The 27,456-nt window shown below is 44.0% G+C and overlaps 1 protein-coding gene across 1 annotated transcript in view; it reads right to left on the bottom strand.

Moving 5' to 3' along the window:
* The window catches only part of CARMIL1 (capping protein regulator and myosin 1 linker 1), a 995,540-nt gene that overhangs the window by 445,236 nt on the left and 522,848 nt on the right, over positions 1-27,456 (bottom strand). Inside the window, exon 12 of the mRNA XM_085607022.1 lies at positions 121-207. Coding sequence (XP_085463148.1) covers positions 121-207 — 87 coding nt within the window. The remainder of the gene's footprint in view (positions 1-120; positions 208-27,456) is intronic.

Raw genomic sequence — 27,456 nt, 5'->3', positions numbered from 1 at the left:
ATATATATATATATATATATATATATACACATATATTGAGTTTACGCTGTAAATTGAGAGAAACTATTTATATTTTACTACAAAAGTGGTTAAGGAAAGAACACTGTCATCACAACTTACCTTTAGGAGAAATTGAGGTTTTCGACAAGTTTAAATATTTCAGTCCCTTTGGGAGTTTGGCAAATTGAATACTTAAAGAGGACAGACCTGTAAAGCAACAACAAAATATAAAGTTACACAAGCAAGGTTTAAAAAAAGATTACTTCAGCTTTAAAAATTTGATTAATCAAGCAGCACTGCTTCAACTACTGACTCATTAGACCTCAGCTTCAGAAACCTCCACTCGATGTCATCAATTTAGAATCGCACGAAACTCATTTCTGAATATAATAAAGCTGAATATATCACAGTAGGGTACCAGAAGAAACGTGCAAAGAAACATTTAGCAAGGGTGAGAAAAAAGGAAGCTAATTCTTGGTTGGTAACATTTACAGACGTTTAAATTGGTGGAAGAGTAAAATGCTGCCAGTATGGACAACAAAATAATGGAATACAGCTTCTAATGTTGAAAAACAGCAGCGGATAAAATAAACTACCTTACCAAAACAATCATTGGCAAAGCCATTCGGTCTGGCATTGGCTGTTAAACCTCAGGCTTTGTCAATGTTAGTTTTGTTTTTTCATGGTTGCTATAAAACTTTATTTCTGAGGAGTTTCTGGGCACAGGTCAATATAAACAAGCATTGCAAATGCAATAGGTTTTGCATTTGCTAGAATGGGAGTGATTGGGATTTATGTTTTTTACCTTGCCATGCTGCAGGGTGCAGTACCATGTATGGCCATAAGAGGTCCCATGTGGCCTTTTTTGGCCACATACGGCCCCATTTGGCTACATATGGTACTGCTCCCTGCAGTTGGGTTTACTGACATTATGAATGCCAATGTTTTTTTTTTTTACCTTGCTATGTTGCAGGGTGCAGTACATGGGACCTCTTTTGGCCAGATATGGTACTGCACCCTGCAACATGGCAAGGTAAAAAACATTAACATTTATAATGCCAATAACTCCAACAAATGCGCGACCACTTGCATTTGCAATGCTTGTTTTCATTGAGCTCTAAGAAAAGGATTAGAGTATCCACAGAATAGTCCACTGGACCATGACAAATTGATCTCTGCATTAGTTACATGTAAATACTGCCTGGTGGACTATAATAAACTATAAATTATTTATGTACAGTCCTTCATAAAACAGTATATACTGTTGTTAAATGCATTAAGTAACATGTATTACTATTATGAAATGTAAAGTTTTTCATTTAACGACCTGAGATGGATTGTCCTAGTAGCTTGGTATGCAAAAGGCAACTAGGACGCAAGAACAAAAAATAAAGAAAATAAAATCACCTTGCGATTCTAAACGTGGGCTGCTGAAGAGAAATGTAAAAAATACAAAAGAGTAAAGAAAGCAAGACCGCCAGGAGCTGGTACAACCTTCGTGAAAGCAAATTAACACAAGCATTTGCAATGCAATAGGTCTTGCATTACTGAAAGTTTGAGCAATTGGTGTTGCTAATAATAATGCAACGCCAATTGCTCAAAGTTTCAGTAATGCCAGAGCTATTGCACTGCAAAGCAAGCTTTAAACATCTTAATAAAAGCACCGGTGCAGCCAGGGCTTTATTTGGGCTGGGTCTCACCGGTGCCAAGCCCTGACAGTTTTTTAAAGAGGGCCTCGAACCGGGTCTCTATCGGACTCTGTTTTGTGCCCTGGCACAGGCGGTCCATGTTTTTTTCCGGACTGCAGTGACAGCAGGCACATAGATGTGCGCGTGGTCACACTGCTCTCTTCTCACTAGAGGAGAAGTTACGGCATGATGTCATGCCAGGTGAGCGTTGTAGGGAAAGAGAAAACCTATAAAGAGAGTCATTTTCTCTCTGGCTTTCCCTTCTCTTTTTGAAACTCAGGAGCACCAATATGTCATGGTGTCACCAGGGCTTTAAATGGAAGCTTTTTCAATATTATATACAAGCCATAGTTGTTGCTTATTTATCTTATGCAACTAACAACCATTGACAAAACAATAGTCCTGACTTCTTGTAGGTATGATGTTACTTGTATCAAATATCTGGATGCAATGACAGAAACAGCAAAATACAAGTTGGGTGGCACACTATGCTAAGCACAGATTTTTAGATAAATTATTTTAAGCCACGCCCTTAATTACATTGGCCCGCCCCTTTGATAGACTCCCCAGTTTTTTAACCCCACTTATAGCCCTGGGTGCAGCAATTGCTTCAAATGTAAAGAAATAGAAGTAAACAAAAATTCGATCTCTTTACTTTTGAAGCAATCGTGGCACCCACTCTTTAGCTTAAGATGGTGAAAGCTAAAGCGCGAGCGCTGCAATTGTAACAAAAGTAAGGAAAGAGAAAAAAATGGCAGCCACACACGTTTTTCTATTTACTGTTGTTACAATGGCTGCATCTGCGCTTTAGCTTTAAACATCTTAAGCTAAAGCGTGGTTGCCACAATTGCTTCAAAAGTAAAGAAATAGAAAACAAATGCAGCTTCTAAGCTCATTTTCTGGACGAACTCCAGATGGTGCCAAAAACGGCTTGCAAAGAGGCACAGAATGCAGGTGTTCGCTCTTGTGGTTTACAAGGGTTAAAACGTTGAAAATACAGGAGCAGATAGTGTAAATGCTGACGAATCTTCAAATGGGAAATAAGGTGCTATTTGCATTTTATTCCATATTCTAAAGTGCCCAACTCATGATTGGGCGCAATTTGTGCATTTGCTTATCTGTGAACTTTTCACACATTAAATTCGAGGGTTCCCAATCGCCACCAGATTTATGTAGATCGGTCATGGTCAGGCCCTTAGCACAGGGGTCTTCAAAGTGTGGGGCGCGACCCCCAGGGGGGCCGTGAAGTGATGGAAAGGGGGTCGCGCATTCCCGGTCACACTTCTGCCCAGGCACAACAAGGGATTCAGCCCCCCTCCTCCCCCGTAGTGTGTCTCAGCTCGAGCTGCTGTGGGCTCCGCTGGGCTGTCTGCAGTCTTATCTCCTGAGTTTTTCACAGGTCGTTAAGGACCATTTGCAGATTTACATACCTTTTGTAAAGTGCTTACTGATTTTTTCTAGTACCAGTACCCCCTGGGCCCCAACTCTGCCTTTTCCTTACATTTGTATTTTACAGTTACTGCAGTAGTGTGAGAATGCATTTCATGAAAATAAATATAAAGTAGGGTTGCAAGAAGAGAAATACCAGCCATTTGATGTTTAAAGAGCCTGCAAAGGCCTCCTCTTGACACTAAATGGGATTGTACATAAAATCATATGCATTCATTCATAATGTGACTTTTCTGTCTTTGTTCCCTTTAATTATCAGTCATGAATCATTGAGGCAGCCCTAGAACAAATTAAAAGTGCTTTTATTTATATTTGCTGTTCCAAGTACGCACAGATGAGTGCTGAAATATACAGCTTTAGGTGACTGCTTATTTTTGTACTGTCTGGGACATCAAAATAATGAGCAGGCAAACGTAACCATAGGACTGGAAGTGTGTTCCAGGATCAGCATATTATTTATTTCCTCCACCCACGATCCCTGATTAATGCCAGAATAGCAATAGTTTAACTTGTATCTCAAACCCTACGCTGCCGTCAATAATATGCTGAGTTACTTCAAGTGTTTGGGAATGCACCCTGCATTCAGGGAACTCACTTCTCATTCTCACACTTCACTTTCACGCTCACCCTGCACTCACAGCGATCGCAATGAACTCACACTGATCACCATGCACTCACATCATTCACCCTCTCACACTGCACTCACAGTGATCACTCTGCAATCACAATGCACTTGCGTTGTTCACCCTGTACCTCAGCCTGCAGTCACACCACTCATATGCACTCATGTGACACCTCATTCACCTGTCCCCTCACTGCTCAATTTGCAACTTGCTCAAACAAGCCCATCATTAACCATGCATTCATTCGTCCCACTCTGCACTTACATCCGCACCCAAATTCATGGTCACCTCACTCACCCTGTAGTCACTCCTCTTTCCCTACTCTCACACTGTTGCATCACTCACACTTCTCATCCACAGAGTGCAGAGGGTTAATGTGCCTGCTACAAAGAACATGTACTATGCAGATCACAGAACTGTGAGTAAACTGAGTAGCACTATAAAAAAAAATATTTGTCAGAAAGGTGCTACAGAGAGATGAGGTGCTTTGTTGGTGAGTGGTAGTGAGGGAATTTATGGAGAAGGAGGAAACGGGGATGTGGCACCAAAAAAGACTGTTGCGCCATGTGTGGCCAGTGCTATGGCCAGCCCTGCCTGGGAGTGTAGGCCCCCCTCGCGAAGTTTGGGTCTAGTCGCTCCCATGCTTCTGCCTACTACTATTATTATTTACATTTGTAGTGTGCTGCTATTACCAAAAGGTGTCCTGGGGCTAATATCCATCTGCTGCCTGAAGGCAAATGAGAAACATACAGAAGGGGAAAGAGAACCAGCCAAAAGGGGTGACCTACAGAGCATAGAGCCAGGTTTTTATATCTTCCTAAAGGATAATAGAGTCTTGGTCGAGCGAAGCAAAGGAGGGTGCACATTCCATAACTGCGCGGCCTGCACCAAAACAGCAAGACAGACAATTCGTGCCTTCCTGAATTAGGGAACAATAAGCAGAGTGGCACAGGCCAAGAGGAGCATACGGGTCCGACCCGTGTGCTCGGTGAGGAGAGATGAGAGGATGAGAAAGTACAGCAAGGGAGTGAGAGAATTCGATTGAAGAGGTCAGGGATGAGGAGAAATGTAAAGTGCCGAAGGGAAGTGCAGACACGCAAGAAGTGAGTGTGAGGATAAGTTGCGGGCACAGAGGAGGGCTGCTGTCAAACTGTGAGAGAAGATAGCTGAGAGATGATCTGTGACCTAAAAAGTAATTTGATGCAACATTGGTGAGGGACAGCAGCGATAGGGGAAGAGAGGGAGTACTGGGGTGGGTGCTGAGCAGCGATTAATTTGTAATTAAACATGTGCCAGGAACCTCACCAGTAGGCCACTGCAACTTTAACCACCCACCCATTGCCTTGCATGTGCGGCCAATGTCAATACCTATGCAACTACCAACCATAACACTGTACAAGTGTGACTATTTCAAGCCCACAAAGCTATAAGAATGTCATGGATGTCAGAAGTTTATCGTTTTTAATCTATATTGAATTAATAAACAGCTGTTCTGATCATCTCTAAATTACACAGACAGAGCCATCAAGTGGCATGTGGCAGACGGTCATATTGCCAGTGTGCACAATTAGGTGCCAGTGCGGAGCAACGGAAACCACCTTCTCAAATTAAGCACTGGTGCTGAGGTAACAGGGGAGAGGGACATTGGTTCAAGAAGGTGTGAAAAAACAAAGGATAGATGTGAAAGATGAATGGGGGACTGGAGAGGTGTAAGATGCAAATAGACAACAATTTGAACGGAGAGACTTGAGATGAATGAGAAGTGCAGATGGGCACGGGAGGTGACAGGGCCAGAGAGGCCATGAGATAAATGCGAGAAACTGTTAGAGATGAGGGCAGTGAAAAGGCAGAATGGCAAGAGGTGATTAAGGGTGAAGTGAGAAGTTGAATGGGGAGAGTTTAGAAGTTGTAAGAAGGGGTGAAATAAAATGGCCTGCAAAGTGAGAGAGGGATCCAGGAGAGGAGAGGAGAGAGGGATGGAAGGGAGGGGTGAGAGGAAAGTGGCATGGGTAAATTGCTTAACTCTGCACAAGACCGCCAGGGTTTTAAGGGACCCCTGCTGCTCCCGGCCAGGGCCAGGTGAGCTTCTAATATGGCAGCACGTATTCCTGCGGAGTGGAAGGCCCATCTCAAAGGTTGACTAGACATGTTTCTGATGTTAATTGCTGTATTTTGGTTATAAACTTGTGTTGATGGGGTGAAATCTTTCCTCAGTGTTACTGTGTGCAAAAAAAATTAAAAATAATGAAGCAATTCTATCCCAAAATAACGCTGCATAACATAACATTATTTAAATTTTCTTCCCACACAATTTAGTCAAGCCTGTCGTGTAATTTGGTCCTCACCTGCCTCGTAATTCCAGAAGCCCTGCCTACAGGTTTAGAAATGTTTATCAGGAGGGGGTCCTTACGACTGAAAATGTTGACAGGGGGGTCTCGGCACCCAAAAGTTTGAAGACCTCTGCCTTAGCATTTGAACATTTTTGCTTGGTGGAGCATTTACATTCAGTCAAATACACTATGTCATTCCAATTCCTATACTTCTATCTTCTGCCATCAGGAAACTGTTTCTACTCTCCTAAAGGTTGAGCTTTGAAAGCGATTGCTATTTTTATTTTCTTCATATTTTATACAAGACATTCGCCTCATACAATATAAAAATACGCTTCTCATTGATATGTCTTCCAGAGATTCATTACCTTACGAATTATCCTTTCAAGGCTTCAGACTGGTCCAGAAAACGTTTACCTAACAATATGGTGGTTGGTGGTTTCATGAAGCTTAATTTGCGACTTTGACTCCAAACATGACAACAATGGAGTATGTTAGGTGCCAGCCAGCGTCATGGCATGAGTTCCTGTTTTTATGTGCCTCATTGATCAGGGCTGGAACTCTCCCTTTGTACCTGATGAAACTCCTCAGTAGTTCGACACCACCTAGGACAAATGTGTCCTCTAAATGTCTCAGGGTTTAAGCACTGCCGCAGGATTGGAAAAGGATTCCCTGGCCTGTGATTTCGGGGCGTCTATGCACTCAAAGACCATCAGGGAGGCCAAGTTAGTTTTGATGAAGCCCTAAAGGGAAATGACGAAGCGTTCTCTCACACCTCCAAGTAGATCAGAAGTTAAGGAAAGAATTCCCAAATGATCTTCCAATAAAAAGCATTAAAAATGCTACAGAAGGAGGAATCCTGTTCTTCTTGAGGTAAAGATCCATCTCCTGGGACTTTTTGGGAGTTCTGCCTTTAGTTGCATGTTTTCTAAAAGATTTTCTTTTTTTTGTTTCATCACACCCTGTTTATAGTTCCGCGGTAGAATTTAAGTCTTGGGTTAACTTTCTGGTTATCATCGCCATCCAATCCGATGCACAGTTGCTTGCTTCAGCTTTTTAACTTTAACACAGTTTTCTTGGAGGCAATCAACTCCGTTCATAATTACAGGGAACATCAGGTGTTTTCAGTTTGTCCTCCTTTCTCAGTTTTCTATGGGGTACCTTGTCCTTAACACCTGCCTATCTTTCGTCGCCAAGGTGGTATCAGTATTACATATTGGACAGTCTATTACCCTTCTATCTTTCTTCCCTCCTCCTCATCAGATCAAGGAGGAGGAACGTTTCTATAGAATGAACCAATGATGTGCAGTGTCATATTGCATTGATCAAGTGGATGATCAGCTCTATTTGGACATCACAGAAGCTAAGAACGGAAAGGGAGTTAACGAACACACCATTCTGAAGTGGGTCATCCTCGGTTTCAAGATCTGCTCTCTCTTGGCGAAGAACAGTCTTCTAGAATGCACTTGTGCCCCATCCATATGGTCCATGGTTACCTCCAGGGCCCTCTCCAGAGACGTTCCGGTTGCTGAACATCTGCTGGGTAGCTACACAGTCATCATTGCATACCTCTGCCATGTACTACTGAATTACATCTCAAGCAAACAGCGACAGGGCTTCACCTAATCCGAGTAGCTTGACTTCCTCGATTAGCTGGCGCTAATCTAACCCATCTACCTGGTAGTATTGCTTCGGGACTCATTCATAAGGGGAGAACGCTACATGAGGATATATCCATCAAACAAAAAGTGATTTACCTTTGGTAATAACAGTTATGAAGGAAACATAAACTTCCTACAGACTCCTCACTGCCCTTTCAGATACCCCATGAGTAAGTGGTGTAATTAATAAGATCCCAAGGATGGCAAACATATTTATGTGCTGTATTTGTCACTGTTGATACTCTCTCGGTTGGTTTCCATACTCCTAATGGGGCCAGCCGCCCAGAAAACTCTGAGGCCTGTACACCAGCATACTGATTCGTGCCTTTCATGCTCATCATGTCCAGAAAAGGCGTTAGTGCTGAAATGGGATGGTGCCACCGGGCAGAGTTGGAGAGATATTGCCAGGGGAAAGTTCTCCTGACCAGTTTGAAGCCTGGAAGGATCATTCATAAGGTGAATAATTCGTGAGATGATTATGAATGTACCACACCACAACTATTGTTACTAAATGTAAATAACTTATTCCTTTTTATAACAAGCAGGGATAACTGCTGTCTTAGTCTAGTGCTGCTAATACACTGTCTCCTTACTTTGTGATGGCAAGTCAAAAATACAGGAAAATATTAGAAACGCCACGGAAAGCGCACGGATGAAAAAAGGATGATGAACCAAGATGGAGAAACAGTAGGTTTTGCGTCAGAACACTGTAAAATAAATAGCAGAGGGTTGTCTTAGAAACCCTGCATCAAAGTAATAGAAGCATTGGCAAATGCAGTAACTCAGGCCTTAATATGCAAAAGTGTGCACATGGCCTTTGTTCATGCCTATGTCGGCATACTAAAGTTTGCACATATTGCTTCGCAAATGCCTTTTTATCATGTATGTGAACTGCTGCAGCAGGCAAAACGCGAGACCTCGGTAAAACATTAAAATAGCCTGCTGCAATAAAAAAAAAAAAAAAAAAATTAATTAGTAATGAGAGAGTGTACTGTTGATATTCAAAATAGGTATTCGCGCATTACACTGCAAGCACCCAATAGGAGGCAGAATGATACACCAAACAGCCAACAGCATGAAGTGACAAAGTCAAAGTTCACTCTATGTATATTGTAAAGACTTGCTAGCTATAAGTCAATAGACAACTGTGCTCTTAAGCCAGACCTAAAAAAAGAGAGCAAAAAGAGACCCCTGAAGGTTGAGATGTAAAGGAGAGGTACTAGAATGCCGCCGTGTCACCTAGAAAACTCAGTTTCAATCCTGCGCTATTTATTAATAAATTGCATTCTGGGAGCTGTAGTCTTTAATCACTTCAGCTGAATAAATCAAACTTAAGCTACAGTTGGCAAAGAAGGCCTACAATAAAAGGTCTGACAGAACCAGCAACGTTCGAAGCGGGGTGCCTGGGTGCAGAGTATCCAGGAAGAACCATTCAATCCACAGTCACAGGGAGGGAAATCCGGCAGTGGTTTAGTGGTTCTGATCGCTGCAGATTTCTTCTGATGGTGTGTAATGATACCTGTCCTCTCATGGGGAATGCCGGGCTCCTTTCTGATAGATTTCTATACATTATTCTATTTTATCTTCCTTTTTTAGCAATAATAGCATGTGGAGTTGTTGGTTGTCATGGCAACTTAGTACAGTAAATTGACTTTCTAGAAATAGTCTGAAGCTTCTTCGAATGTGTTTTCCTTCAAGAACCAGTCATTTCTAAGATTTTGAAGGTTCATTTTCAACACGGAAATACGAAGAGGACATAACGTGTTGTGGTATAACATATCAGCAGCTAGCACTCAAGTTCAGGCTTAATAAAAAAATATTATAATAACATGCTTTTTTAAATAGCCCTTGCTGAACAGCTGGGCAACTTTGCTGCTCTGTAAATTGCAAGTTTTATTGTTACCTAAACACAAGTTAAGTATCAACCTCCAAAAGATAAACTTATTGACCAATATAAGATACAGCAAAAGATTGTTACTGTGAAAACCTACCTTTCCTGCTACATACTGGTCCACATATTAAAATGTAAACATACTAACGTATTGCATTTTTTCATTAAATAAAATCACTTATGTGTACATTTGCATAACTGTATGTTTCAGTGGTGTTCCTCGAGGTGACTTAAATGAGCCTGGCACACAGACCATATGTTATTTGGAGCCAGCGTGCCTAAAGATTGAAATAGAACACGAAGGCTAGCATGTACATGGTTAGTCACTTTTCTGTTGTATTCCAAACTGCCTTCCAAGCTTCCAAACAACGCTTAAGGGGCCTGTTGGACTAAGGGACAAGTCTCAAAATGAGGACGCAAATCGCACCCCATCTTTTTGCAACCTTTCTGTCTGATAGAGACATCTAGCCGCAGATTCATTAACTTAGAATATCCCCAGGCGTCAGACTGGATCCGGAAAAAACTTTGCAGCAGCACCTCTGCGCCACATGAACCCGCCCCGATGTCGTCCACGTACGTGACGTCAGCGAGGTCATATAAGTCCCTCCCGGCGCGCTAACATCAGTTTCCTTCTTTTCCGCGTGCAATGCGGATCCGGAGTGAGCGGTTCCTCTGGCCTGTTTTCAGGCCTTGTCAACGCTTTGTGTCGGGGAACAGTGTGCGATGCCTTTGGGCTTTAAAACCTGTAATTCCTGTTTGTGACAAATGTCCGCGATGGACCCGCAACTTATTTGTATGTGGTGTCTGGGCGAGCACCATGACTACACGGACTGCAAGGCGTGCCAACACCTGAAGCCCAAGTCTCGGTGCGAGAGTCATATGAAGCTTCTCTCCGTGCGGTTGTACAGGTCGGAGTTGTCTCGCCCCCTAGCTTCTTCAACAGGAGGTCCCTCCTGCCGTAGTTCGGCCTCCGGGGCCACCGCTCGCCACTTGGTAAGTCGAGGCGCTTGTCGCCAAGGTCTTTGACTGACCTCCCCTTCTTCTGTCATCAGGAGCTCTGGTTCCCGGAACGTTCCGGACGTGCGCTCCCAGCAGTCGCCCTACCCACCCTTTCCGGGTGTGGGGGAAACTTGGGCCCAAATGGAGGCATACGCCGCAGCTTTGCAGGTCTCCCTTAGGCCCTCTCCCGTCCCTGGGGCGTCCTCGGGGCCTCCACTTCTTGTGGACTCTCCGACGGACTCATCGATGGGTTCGCCCTCAGCGCCAATTGAGCCTCTACCCCCCAGGGACATCGGAGATGTGGTACCATTAGGGCGTGGCCCAGTTGGGTCCCCCTCTGCGGTCCACGTGGAGTACTTAGGGCGCGGCCCGCCAGGGTCCCCCTCTACGACCCATGGTGCCTCCGCTGCGCCGCATAGCCCCACTGGGTTCCCTGCGGCGCCGCAGGTGGTTGCCGGTGGTTGCCAGTGCTCATAGCCCTGCTCTGAGCACATCCCAGGCTCCCGGTCAGGCGGTTGCCTGTCCGGAGCCGGGGTCAGCACCGTACCGGCGCTGGGGGCTCGCCTCCTCGGCTCCGCCTCCATTGCTTTCTCCAGAGTCGGAGCCTGTTCATATGCCCCTAATAGGTAACTGCTGCTCATGTAAAGCGCTCCCGTACCCTTCGGCAAGTTCCTGTTATATAAAACTTCCAAAAGGGTGTCACATTTTTTCCAAATGTGCTTCTAGAGAGACTTGGAGAGAGGAGAGAACCTAGGGTCATATCAGACCTAATGTAAATAAGTATTTTGTTAAGAGAACACATACGTAGTGAAGTTCAGTTCTCTTCAATGTACCCACCATGTAACAGCACAGCACCCACTAGGCCAGCTCAGCAATGACTGATATCATTGTTGCCTAGGTTGTGTAACATTCCATATGATGTACGCACAGATCAAAGAGGCCGCATCACAGTTAAAGAGGCATGAACATAATTATTTCAACTATAGACCACAACACATCCCCCCGAAAATAAAACAAGCACAAGCATTGGCATAGCCAATACGTCTCGCTTTTGGGACCTTATAAGTATTTAGTTATGCAGCACAATATCCTTGGTGCAACAACATCAACTGTTGCATGGCCAAACACTTATAAGGTCCCAAAAGCGAGACCTATTGGCTATGCCAATGCTTGGTTAGACAAGCTGCGTCTAAAGAAAGGGGAGTAGCGGACATTAAAGTGTAACCTGGCATGGGTGCTTTGAAAAACAAGCCGATCTTTCTAAGGGGACACCCGATCACATACTGCCTTACCACACAAAAGTAACATTTAGTAAACAAAACAACAACAAACAAGCATTGGCATAGCCAATAGGTCTCGCTTTCTGGACCTTATAAGTATTTAGTTATGCAGCACAATATCCTTTGTGAAACAACATTAATCGATGCATGGCTAAACAGTTATATGGTCCCCACTGCGAGACCTATTGGCTATGCCAATGCTTGTTAATGTGGGTATGGTGTAGCGCCATTCAGGCATTTTTAGGATTTCTGCCATCCCGTTATTTCTGCTCTTCCGAGCTGCTTGGGTTGCTGTCGGGCTGTTCCGCTACAGCCTCCCCCCTTTATCCGTCACTCCGTTGCCGGATTGGATGCTTGGCGCTGTCTGTTAATCTGTCACAGACCCACCTCCCCTTTGGGGTATGGCTGTGGTATCCATTCTAAGTTAAGGAATCTGCGGCTAGATGTCTCTATCAGATGTGTGAGTTACTTACCTTTGGTAATGATGCATCTGATAGAGACGTTGTCTAGATGCAGATTCCTTAACGCCCACCCAGCCTCCCCGTTCTGCGAGAGCCTTGCCAAGTGGGGTTCTCCGCTGGTCCCCCTGTTACGGGTGGCATTGTTTTTTTCTCTCATAGGTGCTTACATTGTTGCATCCCTTTGAGACTTGCCATAATTCCCTTGACTCCCTCTCAAGGGTTTATGTCACAATTCTACCGTTGCCTCCCTCTCAAAGGTTTCTTATCTGTAGAATGAGGCCATTTCGATTGTCCTTCGCCAGGAGATTCCTCTTTTTTTTCTTCTGCTCCTGCTGTCTTCCGCCTTCTCTGTTGGCTCAGGGTTCTGGGCTCCTCTACGGTAGTCTTCTTTGGGACTCTGTTCGCCTCTGTTTCAGACCTCCGTTACTACAGGAGCAGTGATAGACTTTTCATTCCTGGGGTGGACTGTTGTTCTCTCTGTGCTCCGTTCTTGCTGGACGGCACGGTTCTGCATGGTACTGACAGTCTATTTTTGTCTGTTATTCTGCATGGTACTAACAGTCCGTTTCTGTCTGTTGGGATGTTCTTCCCTTCTTACACTAGGGAAGGGTCTTCGCTTAGCTAGCGAGGTTCTCTCTCACAGCTCTTTCACCTTATGTAGGTAGTGTCTAATTCTGTCCTTTCTGATGGTGTCTGCACCATCCTCCTTATTTATTCACGGATTTTCATCCATCGCACTGTTCCTATAGTTTCACTGTTTTTTTTATTGGTGGCTCCGCGTTGTGTCGCAGAAAAGTTTCTCCAGGAAAACTGACGTCAGCGTGCCGGGAGGGACTTATATGACCTCGCTTATGTCACGCACATGGACGACGTCAGGGCGGGGTCGTGGGGCGACGTCCCCCGGCGTACACAGGTGCTGCTGCAAAGTCTTTTCCGGATCCAGTCTGAAGCCTGGGGATATTCTCAGTTAAGGAATCTGCGGCTAGACAACGTATCTACCAGATACATCGTTACCGAAGGTTAGTAACTCATACGTTTTTGCGGTGTGACCTATGTACTAATAGGTTGCTTGACAAACTTTCCAGCTACATGGGGTGGCAGAATGACCTGCCTTCTGTTATTTTAACACAAACTTTATTGAGTTTCAGAGACATAGCATCAAGGCTTATTGGCATTGCCACTATCATTTCAGACAGGAACATGTACAATAGCATTCATTTCTTGCATGCTATTCTCGTCTATGCATACGTTACAAGTGTAAACATATTTTTATTAGTTTTCAGTGCTATTCTCATATACAGTAGTATTTCTGCATCTTTTGATAATGAGTACATTTCAAACAATATATTGTACATCTCCTTTTGGGACTATACAATACCGTAAGCAGAATGACCCGCCTAATGAATATTCATTAGGCAGGTCGCTATTTATCACCGTCTGTGATTGACAACAAACCACCAACACTTTGTTTGCTTTCCCAAATGAGAAACTTTTTTTTTTAAAAGCCGCCCACGTTTCTTAAAAGAATAGATGTGGCATTAAAAAAAATGGTTCCTGTTTGGGAACACGCCGGGGGCGCATGCAGAGGTATACTCCCTGTTCACATCGAGACCAGGGCCGGACTGGGAACCAAAACTGGCCCTGACAAAGTGCTCGGCCAGCCCCCCCGGGGTTAGGGGTGCAGCTGAACTGTTTGCCAGGGCCGGTATCGGCCGATTTTGTTACAGGGGCCAACATTGCAGATATGCTGCAAAAACGGCCCTGTAACAAAAACGCCTCCCCAGGTGCCCAAAAAGCCGGCCCCCACGCTGGCGGCCCACCGGGGAAATGCCCGGTGTCAACTACAGACAGTCCTGCCCTGCTCGAGACTGTCATACACAATTCCTAAAGGGGAAACTGTCCAAAAGGGACAGTTTCCGCTTTGCAAATGGGTTACTCCCTTCATTGAGAACCCGTAACTTAATAATTGTTTCAGTGGCAAACCACGGATTTATATCTATCCTAATTGCTCCCCTTTTAACTGCAATCCAGAATGGGTCACCTAACTCATCGTGCGAGTCGAAAATGCTTAGTCCACATTAAAAAACAATTTTCAATTGCTTTATGTCAGTCACAAGGTTTGCAACTACAAAATGTTTTTGAACGTCTGGCCCCTATTTAGATGGCATGAGCTGGCATTTTCCTTTTTCTGCAACTTTTCTATGCAGGGGAATGGTATTTCCCAGTGATGGCAAGTAAAGGTCACCAGGGGGCGAAGCTGCTGCTTTCATGGCACCTCCATTTTTTATTACACCTGGCATTACGCTTAAGACTCTGGTTCAGTGAAGGCAAAGACAATATTCAGGACAGAAACCAAACCAGATTCTCCATGACACAGGCTTACGTAATGTGCTTGCCAGACTTTACCACCCTGTATACGGCCTCTACACCTATAGGATTAAATTAGACACTGCAACAGCAGGACAAGCAGAATTACGCTTTATCCTTGCTCTAGCTTTAAGCAGGGTTGGACTAGGCCCTTTCTGCAGGGACATCCCCAAGCTTTTTGCCTTTGCCCTCCACTTTTTGCTGACTTTGTTTTTGTTGGCTTTAGGATGCTGCACACTTCACCACTGCTAACCAGCCCTAAAGTGCTTGCGCTCTCTGATCAAAAACATGGTAACATTGGCTTATACCCAACTCCCATATTTAATTTACATATACGTCCCTAGTAAAAAGGCACTGCATGCACCCAGGGCCTGTTATTTAAATGCTATTAGTGGGTCTGCAGTACTAATTGTGCCACACACTTAAGTAGCCCTTTAAACACGTTTCAGGCCAGGCATTACAGAGTCATTTAGACTTGGCTAAGTAAACCTTTTACCAGGTCCAAGTATTCCTTTTTAATACATATAAGTCACCCCTAGAGTAGACCCTGGACAGCGCAGAGGTCAAGGTGCAATACATTTAAAAAGTATGACATGTGCTTTTAAGTTTTACATATCCTGGTAGTGAAACAATCTTAAATTAGTTGTCCACTACTGCTAGGCTAACCTCGGCCATAAGATAACATTCTTACATTTTATATGTGAAATTTCCAAATTGGAATAGGTAATCAGTTCATATTTGGTGACTGTGATCACAATTTAACACTGTTATTGATGGCGAAGTCGGATGTTAAATTGCAATTCTGAAAATGCTACTTTTAGAAAGTTGGCATTTTCTTGCCTTAATCATTTGATGCCTGCAGCCTGTCTCTGGTGACCTGACTGGGTTTGGCTGACAGTAGTGCTTTGTGTATTTCTCCTAGACAGCCACACGCAATGGTGAGCTTAGCTATGACTGAAAGGGCCATCCTTGGCAGGATGGGTGGGAGGAGCTGAGCCCAGCCCCAATTACACTTGAATAGGCTATGTCCTGTCTCCAAAGCTATGTACCCCTTGTAGGTAGTCTGGGGCCAGTGTCAGGAAGCCAGTGCATCTGTGCACTTCAAAGGAATGTATCTATAAGCTTCTCCCCACTTCAAATGCACAACTGTGTGTACATACTGGACCTCAGACACCAACTCTTCAGTGTACTTCTGAACCAGTGGATACTCTGCCAGGAAGAAGGACTGCTGTGCTGCTACAAGGACTGCTACTCTGCTGGGCTGCTGCTCTGAAGGAACTGCTGCCCTACTGTGCTTACCTGCTGCTCGCTGCCCTCTTGCCCGAGTCACAAGGACTGGACCTACATATCTTGAACCCAGAATAACTCCAATGAAGGGCAAGTCAGCTGGCCTTCTGATCTGAAACCTCAGGGACATAACAGGCTTCAACAACCTTGCATGTGCACTTGGAGTCTGCCATCTGTAAGTCTACCCTGAAAAGTAGAGCCGCCCTAGGACTGGACCCTTGGAATTGGTTTTATGGTGCTTGCCAGCCTCTGTGGATACAGTGTAACCAACGTATCTCCTCTGTTGTGCAGTGCAAACCAGAGCCTCCTCTGCTGAGCAGCATAAACCTGAGCAGAACTCATGTATTGATGCCGGTGCACGGATTGGACCTGTCGCAAAGACTTGCATCACATCACAGCTCTTTGGAACTGCTGCATCGTCGGACTGCACAACACATCCTAGGTGCAGGCGCTCACATCCCTCATTGATCGCAGCCTCTAGGACGACTCCAGAGCCCCCATCGGAGTCTTGCAACTCTTCGGAACCAACATATTGTCCTGACTGCACGCTACATCCTCGGCGCTCAATTTCACATCGCAAGCTCAGTCGACAGGATCCACAACCCAGAATGTAAGGTACTTTGTTGAGTGGGACTAACTGGGTCCCTATAGCCAGCCAGTACTCCATCGCGGTCGGCCTGAACTTGTGACTTTACCCAGGTTTGGCGCGAAAAGATATCCATATTTGGCACTTTGTATTTTTTGGCGCAACTTTCACTAAAATCCCATTGAATTGAATAGCTTCAGTTCTACTGATTGTATTTTTGACATTTTTATCTTTTTTTTAATTTTTATTAAAGAAAGCTCTATTTTTCTAACTTAATGTGGGACCCTTTTTGTGCGGTGTTTTCACTTTATTACTGTTTGAAGTGTTGCACAAATACTTTAGACATTGCCTCTAAGTTAAGCTTGACTGCTCTGTGCCAAGCTACCAGGGGTTTGAGCACATGTTAATTGGGGGTTTGCTTGTCTCTTACCCTGACAAGGGTCATGGTTTCTGCTTACCCAGGGCTAACACCATAGCCAACCATTAACCTAATTTCTCACCAACAGCCTCTATCGTATTTTAATTTATTTGGGGTTTTTGAAAGCAGTACTATTCACAGTTAGGTGATCACAAATTTCATTGGAAGTGGATACCTATCTGTGGGACTGGCTAGAGTTGGTAGCAATAAAGCATAGATGGTGGGGCTGTTGGAGGGGTACAGTGAAACACCCTGCGCGAAGTATAATATAAGGAGCTAGCCAACTGCCAAAAGTGACATTATAATGTAATGAAGCCTTGTGTGAGCAAAGTCCTGATAGTCTCACAAGACAGGAGAGACAGATGGTGTGGGTCAGGGTGGTTATCTATACATCAGGGTGAAGAGATACATTTTAACCATTTTTTGAATATGAGGCACTTTTTTTTAATGTCTTAATTGTGGAGGCAGAAAATTCCACAGGGAGGAGCACCAAACATGTAGGAAAAGCTGCTTTATCTCCTGTACCAAACTGATTTGGTCAACGTAACATCCTTTTTGGCAAGTTTGAGGCTTCTGGATGGCTGGTAAGATGAAAAAAGATTTGGATGGTACAAAAAAGTTAAGTAAACTTTTTAGAAAATACGCCACAGGCGAACAGGGCTATCAAATACCCTTTACCTGTCGCCACTGCCAGACCCTGCATCGCAAGAAACTGACTGAATTGCAGAAATGCAGGATTAAAGAGGCTTCACAGTTCCAACTCACAAAATTAAACAAATTTGTTCCAGAGAATCGTATGGGTGCATTGTGTAGCAGGGTTCCTGGTAGCCAAGACAACTTCTGCAATTTCGGGCTGGAGGCCAAAGTTGGAGGCAAAATGGCTCTAGTTGGCATACTCAATCTCTCAAACTCTACACACACAGCTTCTTCATTTGGGGATGGGGGTGTGACAATCAAGCTACAAGAGGAGGGGCAGAGATGGTTGAGTGCTGGGTAGCAGCATATTAGCATGCCAGACCCGTACTGGCGAGGCTGAGGAAATCACAATGAGCAGTGTTCAGTCCTCTTTCACTTTTGGCACAAACTTGGACGGAAACAGAATTGGTGGAAACATGTAGAGCAGACCCTGTAATCAGATGATCCTAAAGTCACCCTCCAAGGAACCATTCTGAGTACTGTGTATGACTTAAAAACAAGGACAGTTCCTGTTCTGGGCCACTGGGAGGAGATTCATATATGCCATCACAATATCAAAAGGAGGCACTTCTTGGTGTAGTTCCCACTTGAGGTACTCCACAGACAGGATGTTGAGCACATCCACTCTCAAGTTGAGAATCTGCAACATTAGCTGCTAGTGAAAAAATTCACTGTTGCTGCTCCCATTGACACAGGCAGAGCACCTTCAAACACAGTGTCCACGACCCCACCCTGCACTGTCTTTTGATGTAATGGATGGTGGAGGTGTTGTATGTCATTTTCTGAATGGTCCTCCCTGAAATGGAAGGAAGAAATACATTCACGGCAAGCCTGCCCTAGAGGTGGGCGAGCCAACAACCTAACAGGAAGAGCCATGCCAGAGCCAAGCAGACGGTCTGGCCAGGCTCTAAGAGCCCATTCATGAAACGAGTCCTGAACTTTTTGGCACGTAAACAGCAACAAATAGCATATAAATATGTGCTAAGGACTCTTCAAAATTTTTTAAAAAGTGTACTTTAACATGCAGAAGCGTTTAAATTTAGTACATTAGATTATATCACTACATTGAGAGGCGTTTATTAAAAATGACAGTTTTTAACTATGTCAAAACAGAAATCCCCTTTGGGTACCTTAATAAACCAAACCACATACAATCATTCACTTAATCAAATCAACAGAACATAACACCACCACCATCGAAGGCCAAGTGCTAAGGAAGTATACAGGTATTTTATTAGGTATTAAAAAGCATATAAAAAGAGAATAAAAACCCTATGTGGCAAAAATTGCCCACAAAATTTAAAACCAAACAGATTAGTATAACACTAGGAGAACCTGCAAGAAAAATAGTTTCTAATCATTTAAACAGGCTGCCTTCTCTTCCCTACTCATATTTTGAGAGCAAGAACCGGGGTTTTCAGAGAGAATCTTATGAATACCACTCTCGACAGCTTTTTCAAAAACCTCCAGATTCTTCCCTACCATGGCCAATGATGGAGTAAATGTGGACTTTGGCTTTAAACCTGACTTCTTGTACTCTCTTCAATGGGCCGCCCTTCAAAAAACCTTTTTAGTCTCACCTTTCTGAAGAAGGATCGCAGATCCTTTTCCAGTTGATATTTATTAATACCAGTAGAAGGGATAAAGCTAAAACGCCTTCCTAAAACTCTAATTTCTGTGCTACTGAGTTCCCTACTGGACAGGTTGATTACTGATGCTCAGTCTGGCGCCAGTAACGTTGATTCCTTGTACTCAGGTATTCCTGTTGGGGAGGAGGGCGGCCCGGGTCTGTTGACCCCTCCCTTGGTTCCCATTGTACCTCTGTCCTCGTCTCGGTCTTTGCTCTAAAAAAAAAAACATATTCGTTTGGGTTTCCTCTGTTAGTATTGTCCTCTCGAGGGGTGTTCTCATCCTCGCAGCTGGACCCCGATGTATCGGAGAAAGTGATATGTTTCCTTCCTCCTCTACTATACACCAGTCTATTAGAAGGTCTTTCCCAACTTTGGTCATTTTTTTGTTAGAAATAATTTTCCCTCATATATGGATAAGTGGACTCGGTCCTAAATCTACCCACATCCTTTTTAAGTTTGCTGGTCTTCTTGTTAATGAGATAATCCCTATACCCCTCTACGTCCCTATTAATCTCTTCAAGTTTTCTTTTGGCATCCTCCAGAGAAGTGTTGTTCAAATGTTCTGCCTCCAATTTATCAATGGCCTCCTTTTCAATTACAATCAACTCATGTGCAGTTTCAATAATGAGGAGCATCCAATCCCGACTGCACCTATTGGAAATTTGGGTCAATACCTCTACAAATTTCTTATTTTCAATAAACAGACCCGGTTCATTGCGAACCTGTAGTCCGATCGGGATTGTTCCAGACTTCACATATTCAATTAAAAAGTCTGCGTGGGCTTCTGGATGTTTCCCTGACCTCCTCTGTTTGAAAATTTGTTTATGTGGTTTGGATGAATGGAATGTGCGGTATATCACCAGGATATAAACACTTTTAATACACGCCAATTAATGGTTAACTATTTTTCTAAATTGTTTTTATTCTTCTTTTTTATGTCTTTGTATATGTGATTATGTACAGGTTTATATTGTGTTCTGGGAGATATTGTCCTTTGTCTTGAAGAAAGTGGTGTCTAAGCGGCAATACCCACCGAAACATGTCGACGCTTTCTGTTAACAGGCATACTGTAGACTGTGATAGAAATTTGTTATTACTGTCAAATTTACTGTACGAAAATCAAATGTCAAAAAAATGAATTTGGGCTGATATATTGGCCTGTTTAAATGATTAGAAACTATTTTTCTTCCAGGTTCTCCCAGTGTTGTACTAATCTGTTTGGTTTTAAATTTAGTGGGCAAAATTTGCCACATAGTGTTTTTATTCTCTTTTTATATGCTTTATAATACATAATAAAATACCTGTATACTTTCTTAGCACTTGGCCTTTGATGGTGGTGATGCTATGTTCTGGTGATTTGATTAAGTGAATGATTGTATGTGGTTTGGTTTATTAAGGTACCCAAAGGGGATTTCTGTTTCGACTGAGGTCTATTAGGTGCCCTACTCCTTTGGTGGTTAAGGGGCCCCTCTCTCTCTTTGTTAAGTTTTTAACTATGGACATAAAAATATTCATGCCAGAGACCCTCCCCCACCACACCCATGACAACAATGCTATTAGTGAATTAAAAGGCAAGTCAATTGTCTTGTGCACCCTGTATGTGGCCTAGATTCACACATGGACCAACATTTTAGTCTTTTTAAAATCAGACATACGACAGGTGCTATTATAGCATACACTCTGAGCTTGCGTATTATAAAGTGCTCTAATATACAATAAGGAAAAAGGAAGCACAGTGAAATAAGATATTTGCCTAGGATAGCAAAATTTGGTCAAGAGGGGAAGCAGGGAAAAATCCCAGGTTTTCTAAGTTTACATTGTGCCTTTCAGCCACCAGAAAGGCTTATCTTTCCCACTCCGTTGTTTACATCAAGGGTTAATGATTTTAGTTTAATTCTCGTTGGTTAGGTTGGAGCGTATGTGGCAGGCAGATGCCACATAAGAGCTCGCCTCGTTTTAAGCTTAAGGGTCCAAGAGGACCTCAAGCCGAGCCAGGCATCCGGCTTGAGCCTAGCTCGAGCTTTCAGTGGCATGACCACCTCTAGTCAGCCCACCCACAGCTCCAGCACCCATCTTCAAGCTGTCATGTCACTCTAGTGGGTACTCACACCCATGGAAGAGCGTGGCTGCAACAGTTTGATTTGAAGACCCACTAGAAGACTAGAGGTGATATTTTGGGGCATTGATAGCAAAGCTAAAACAATGGAGAAGAGTAATTGTTTGCTATAGATGGTCCTATACCAGCGCCTAGGACTTTACCTTCACCAGACGTGTCCAATCATGGAAAATACATAAACACCTGACCGACGTAGTAACGTTGCCACAGCTGCCAACAGTTTTGTAAAGGTGAATGGCACATTCGTTGTTCTGAATGGCAGGCAGTGAGTAGACAGTGCTAGAAATCCAACCTCCTTCGCCCCCGCTCTCCACCCACTAACGTCTACGGAAGTGGAAGATCAGCAGATGGAACTAGACGTCCCAGAGAGGCAGGGGTCACACCCATCATCCACATTTAGGGCCAGCAGACCTTGCCTCGAAGATGGCGTCCTGATTTTGTCCTGCTCATAGAACAGATTCAAGAGTCAAACTGAATTGAATACCCCAGGACTAAGACTAAAGCACAAAATAAATATATATTTACCTTACATCAAGATATAGTGTTCACCTAAGATTACAGTACTCAGTGAAAAGAGTAACAGGGGAAAAAACTTTTGCTTAGTATGTGGAACCTACAACTGAAATCACTGCAATGGAGGAGCCTGCTGACAACTCTACCCAACTGTGGGGAAGACCACCCAGCAAGCTCTGTTGTGTTGCTTTATCACCCACGATCAACGCTTAATAAAATACACAAGAAGGCTTTATCAAAACTACTTTTTCAAGTTCAGTTACATCTATGGTTTGATATACAATTAATGAAAAATAAGACAGCTACATCAAACAAGCATTTACAATGCAATAGGTCTCGCATTTACACGAGTTTAAGCTATTGGCATTGTAAATGACAATGCCTTTTAGTTATGTTTTTAAAAATGAAAACAAATATAAAAGGGATTGTCATTTGCAATGTCAATAGCTCAAACTCGCGTAAATGCGAGACCTATTGCATTGCAAATGCTTGTTTTAGGGCTTGTGCCTTACCCAAATGTAGCTCTTCACTCGTACCGAGGGCCTCGGGGCGCTAGCTTGTGCCTAGGAGAGCAATTCAGCAGCAGAGTGAACACCCTCGGAAGTCCTCGTGAGAGCAAACCCGACATCTGCACTCACGTGCATGCACCCGGAGGCTGCAGGGAGGCGCTATGAATTATAGATCACTCACTATCCCTCAGTGCAGCTGTGGCTTCAGGGGGAGGATGGTCAACAGAAAGGGTCGGGTGGAAGAGGGCATCCTTTCTGCGAAGTGCAAAGCTTTAGGGAGCAGTGGTTACCGGGCTTTGTGTTGGCAGCGTTGTGGTGCACTGCACACACTGGCGGACATACATTTTTCTATGCATTATTTCTAATAGCTTCACAGCGTTTTCAATAGCAGGAGTTATTACTACAGAACTCAACCATGCTAATCTTACCTACCTCAGGCGGATAAATGGTCAGAGGGGGGAAAGGAGGGGGGAAAAGAGGAGAGAAAGAGGAGAGAAAGAGGAGAGAGAGAGAGAGAGAGAGAGAGAGAGAGAGAGAGAGAGAGAGAGAGAAAGAGAGAGAGAGAGGGGGGGAGAAAGGGAGGAGAGGAGAGAGGGAGAGAGAGAGAAAAAGACAAAGAAAGAGAGAGAGAGGGGGAGAAAGAGGGAGAGGGGGAGAGAAAGGAAGAGTGAGGAGGGAGAGAAAGAGAAAGAAACAGAAAGAACGAGAGAGACAGAGGGGGAAGAGAGGGAAAGAGAGAGAGACTCTCTCCCTCCCCTCTGCAGGATCACCTTATAAACCGCTCGTAGTGGTTGTGAGTTAACCCGGGTGGTTAATGCACCTCCTGCTGCACTGGTCTGCGCGTGTGGTGCATGTCACAGGTTGTCTGTCACCCCATGGCTCGTAGTTAAGTCCCCTGCTACAGAGCTGGGGGTGTCTTGCAGGTCACGGGTTCGGATCCTGGGGAAGGTAACTTATTTTGTAGTAAATGCATTTATTTAGAGCTTCGCTACCATTGAAGGGGCTTGAAGCGCTTTATGGTAAGTAGCATGGTATTTGTGAACCACAGGGTTAGTGGTTAAATCCAGCGGTTAATTGGTTATTAGGTTAAGCCTGCTGCTCTGAGGGGAAGCATTCCGTGCATTTACTTCAGTTTCCTTTATGGTAAATTTAATTATCATTTCGATGGCAGCATTAGTGAGACTTTCTGTCAAAAAGAAACTGGATCGAGGGATGAACAGGGCTGGAACAGATGAAGCATTACTGGGATAAGGCACGAGAGGTTGTGATCTATGATCGCAAGGTAGGTAATTTGTAGAACTTCAAAGTAGAAGCAAATCAAGCCCGACGGAGCGTGGTGCGCGCGCTTGGCGGGGACGGGGGAGCGCATTCCAGGCGGGGGAGCTGACCCTTTGAAGTGCGATGCCAAACGGATTGCATGGCGGCACGATGCGCGTGATTGTGCGCGTGCTCGCCATGCAATCCGCTTTTCGGAGCACTTTTGGGAGCCCCTTACAATAGTCTCGCTTTGCGATCGGTTACGCGATAGCAAGGCGAGACCTAAAAAGAATTTGAGGCACATTTTGAGACACAGTTTAACGATGGTTCAAAAGAAATAGAACACAAAGGGTTTCTTTAAAGACTAATTTTGCAAGCCGGGTGCAGGCAAATAAAGACGACAGATCTCTGTGATCTTACAAAGGCACAAAAGGCCGCACTGTTTAAGAACTAATGACCAACATCTATTAGCACAGCTGTAATTCGTCCCATACCATGTAAGACACGCCAGCCAGTCCAGGACATTCAACCAACAACACTGTGCATTCTGGGACTTGTACTTTTGGCACGGACATCATGCACATGCGCCTGCCTACAAGACCAACATGCCAAAGGTTATTGGCTAAAAACCGAGTTCTGACAGGTTGTATGACACAGCAGTTGGGGTCACTTTGAAGGTATACTCCGGAAATGGTCAACATAAATGAAGCAGGGGAATGTATGGATGGAATATAGAGATCAACCCGAAGCAGCAGCTGCTAGCCCTAGCTTGACCATCGCAACCCCTGGCACTGTCTTTATCACGTCTGGTCTCAGAGATCACGAGGGAAGTGCAAGGACTTCCCATCACCCTACAGGAGTAAATAGGAGGCTGCTGAGCGGCTTGGAGTGGGGCAATGAGCCAACCCTGTGAGGTCATCAATGGCCAATGGGTGCATGACGTCACATCCGCTTTCCCTGAAATTTGTGAGGATCCACATCCATGGAATGGAGTTGTAGTATCGTTTAAAATGAATAGGATTTATAAATGAGGCAATTCCTTGGGAATTTCCTATGGGACGTCTCCCTCACAACTTGAAACTATTATGTTTTTAAATGTGGAAATGGCCAACCTGGACTAATGCCGGCCCATGCAGGGAAAGGAGTTCATGAACTATTTGCGTAAATACTACCTTGAGACAAAGTCGAGGCAAGTCACTGTCAGCAAACACCGCCAAATACCAAGAGCAGCCAAAAAGGCATGAAAACAATATAAACCAAAAAGCATTCAGAGCAGTGGGATGATAGCACTTGAATATCAAACAGCAGCCGTGCAGTGTGCGAGGGGCTCAGCTGGTAACAGCTGTAATTGGGCTTGAGGAGCAGAGATGCGGCCCGTAGACCGTGACCCGACTAGCAATCTTGCTGCTGCTTCCCTATGAGCTCAACAACAGGCAGCATCCATTGAGAGACCAAAACTGGGTTACTCAAGCGAATAAAGAAACGGAAGCACGTCCTGCAGCTAAGAAGTGATGTCAGCAAATTCCAAAGGACAATGTTTGTTCAGAGTCCGAGCAGGGTGGAAAACAGGCCCAGGCACTAAAATAAAAGTAGACCTCGTTAATGATTCAGACAGCTAAACTAGTCGCCCACATTTACAAAGCAGGGAAATTTTACATTTGTAAAGGCAAGCAGTATATGTCTTTCGCAGGGTACCGGCGACTGTATGCATTTGTGCTGGCCGCAGGCAATGTTTGTAGTAATATCTGGGAAACCAACAGTAGAAACCGCCCCTTAAGGCCATAAACTAGGTCCACAAACAGTAAGAACAACAAACATTTGCAATGCAATAGGTCTCACATGTGTGAGAGATAGAGCTATTGGCATTGTTAATTATATTTATTTTACACCTATCTGTTTTGGAGTGTAGTGGATGTATGTAGTGTGGAGTGGAATTATGTGGGTTGCATTGGAATTGTAAGTTGTGGATTTGTTAGCTGTGGAATTGTGTGGTGTGGGATTGTGTGTTATGTAGTGTATTTGTGCAATAGGATTATGTGGCATGGTGACTAGACAGTGGAGAGAGCTTCATAGAACAGAGAGAAAGGAAGAATGAGAGGGATAGTTAGTTTGTGTAGGAAGCGGTTATTGAAATTGAGACAGAGGAGGAGAAATAGTGTATGACAAAGATAGAAAGAAGGGAAAAGCAGGCCCTAGACACATAAGGAGGGAATTTTTGTATGCATAAGACACCCTAAGAACAGGAGAGCATGGGTTTGAGGGAAGTAAACTTTGAAAACTTACGGGACAGAAACTGTCCTTGAAGGTTAACCACATGAAAGAAGCAGAAATAGTGCGTGAGGGGGCAAGAGAGATGAGTGAGAAATAGTACGGTGAAAAAGACAGAGGGACAAGTGGAAAGGGCACCTAAAAGGGCGGGGGCGAGAGGTGGACTAGTGAACAGCATGAGGAGGTACAGGAAGGTAGCATGAGTGAGTAGGCAGTATAAAGAGGAGACAGGTAGGATGAGGGAGCGACGAGAGAGGGCAGTGGTATTGCGAGATGAGAGTGGGTAGTGGGAGTGTGTCAGAGAGATGAGAGGGGAAGTGGGTATGTGGGGGAGAGATGACAGTATTGGTAGAAGTGCAAGAGAGAGGTGTGCTGTATTGAAATTGTCTGTTGCGGAATTGCATGGCATGGAACTGAGTGGATTGTAATTAAATCACATTAAGTGCATTGGAATTATGTACAGAGAGAATGTGTTATGCAGTTAATTATGTGTAATTATGTGGACTGGTATTGTGTGTTGTGTACAGCATTTTGTGGAGCTGATTTTAGTGGTATTGTTATATTTTGTAGCAGGATGTGGAAATATGTGATGTGTATAGGGGGTTATGTAGTGTGTTGTGGAATTGTGTTGTGCATTTGAAATATGTGGTTTGGTGTGGAATTATGTGGTGTGTATTTGAAATGTGTGGAGCTAACTGTATTGTGTGGAATTGTGTGGCTTTTAGTAAAATCATGCTAAACTGAATTGTGTCATGGTGTGTAGTGCCTTTATGTGTAATGCTGGTATGTGGCATAGCATGTATTTAGTACAGTGTCATTATGTGCAGTGTCATTGTATGGTGCGTAGTGGAATTATGTGGAGTGTAATTGTGTCGTTTGGTGTAGAACTGTGTGGCATTGACTTGTGTGGTGTTGTGTAAAATTATATGTGGCATGGTTTGTAGTGGTATTATGTGTGTAGTATTATATGGTGTGGAATTATGTGGCTGAGAAGGAGAAAGGAAAGAGTTACGGCAGGAGAGAAGGAAATAAGTGAGAAAGGTGGAAATTAAGAATGAAGAGAAGATATAAGGAATAGAAACAAAGAAACATATTAGAAGTAAGACTGCAAGAAGGAGAGGATAAAAGTAGGGACTGCAAGAAAGGAGGGAAAGAAAGGAAGATGGAGAAAGAAGAGACAGCTAGAAAGTAATAAGTGATTTGCCCCGAATCACATGATGTTAAGCCATTGCGGAGATTCCAACATAATAAAATAAATATGAGGAAGAATAAAAAGTAAAACTATTTACATCCAACCCTTCTGTCCTTTGCGGTAATTGAGGTCCAATCAATATATTAGTCAGTTTCAAACAACCCTTCTGTCCTAGCAGGTAACTGATAATGATTCAATATAATGCCGTGTTAGTTACACGGGCGGCTTCAGGAG

The sequence above is a fragment of the Triturus cristatus genome, chromosome 5_2 (assembly GCF_964204655.1).
Source record: "Triturus cristatus chromosome 5_2, aTriCri1.1, whole genome shotgun sequence".
NCBI lineage: Eukaryota > Metazoa > Chordata > Amphibia > Caudata > Salamandridae > Triturus > Triturus cristatus.
Note: the sequence above shows the minus strand (reverse complement) of the source record. Positions and strands in the feature narration are given on the sequence as shown.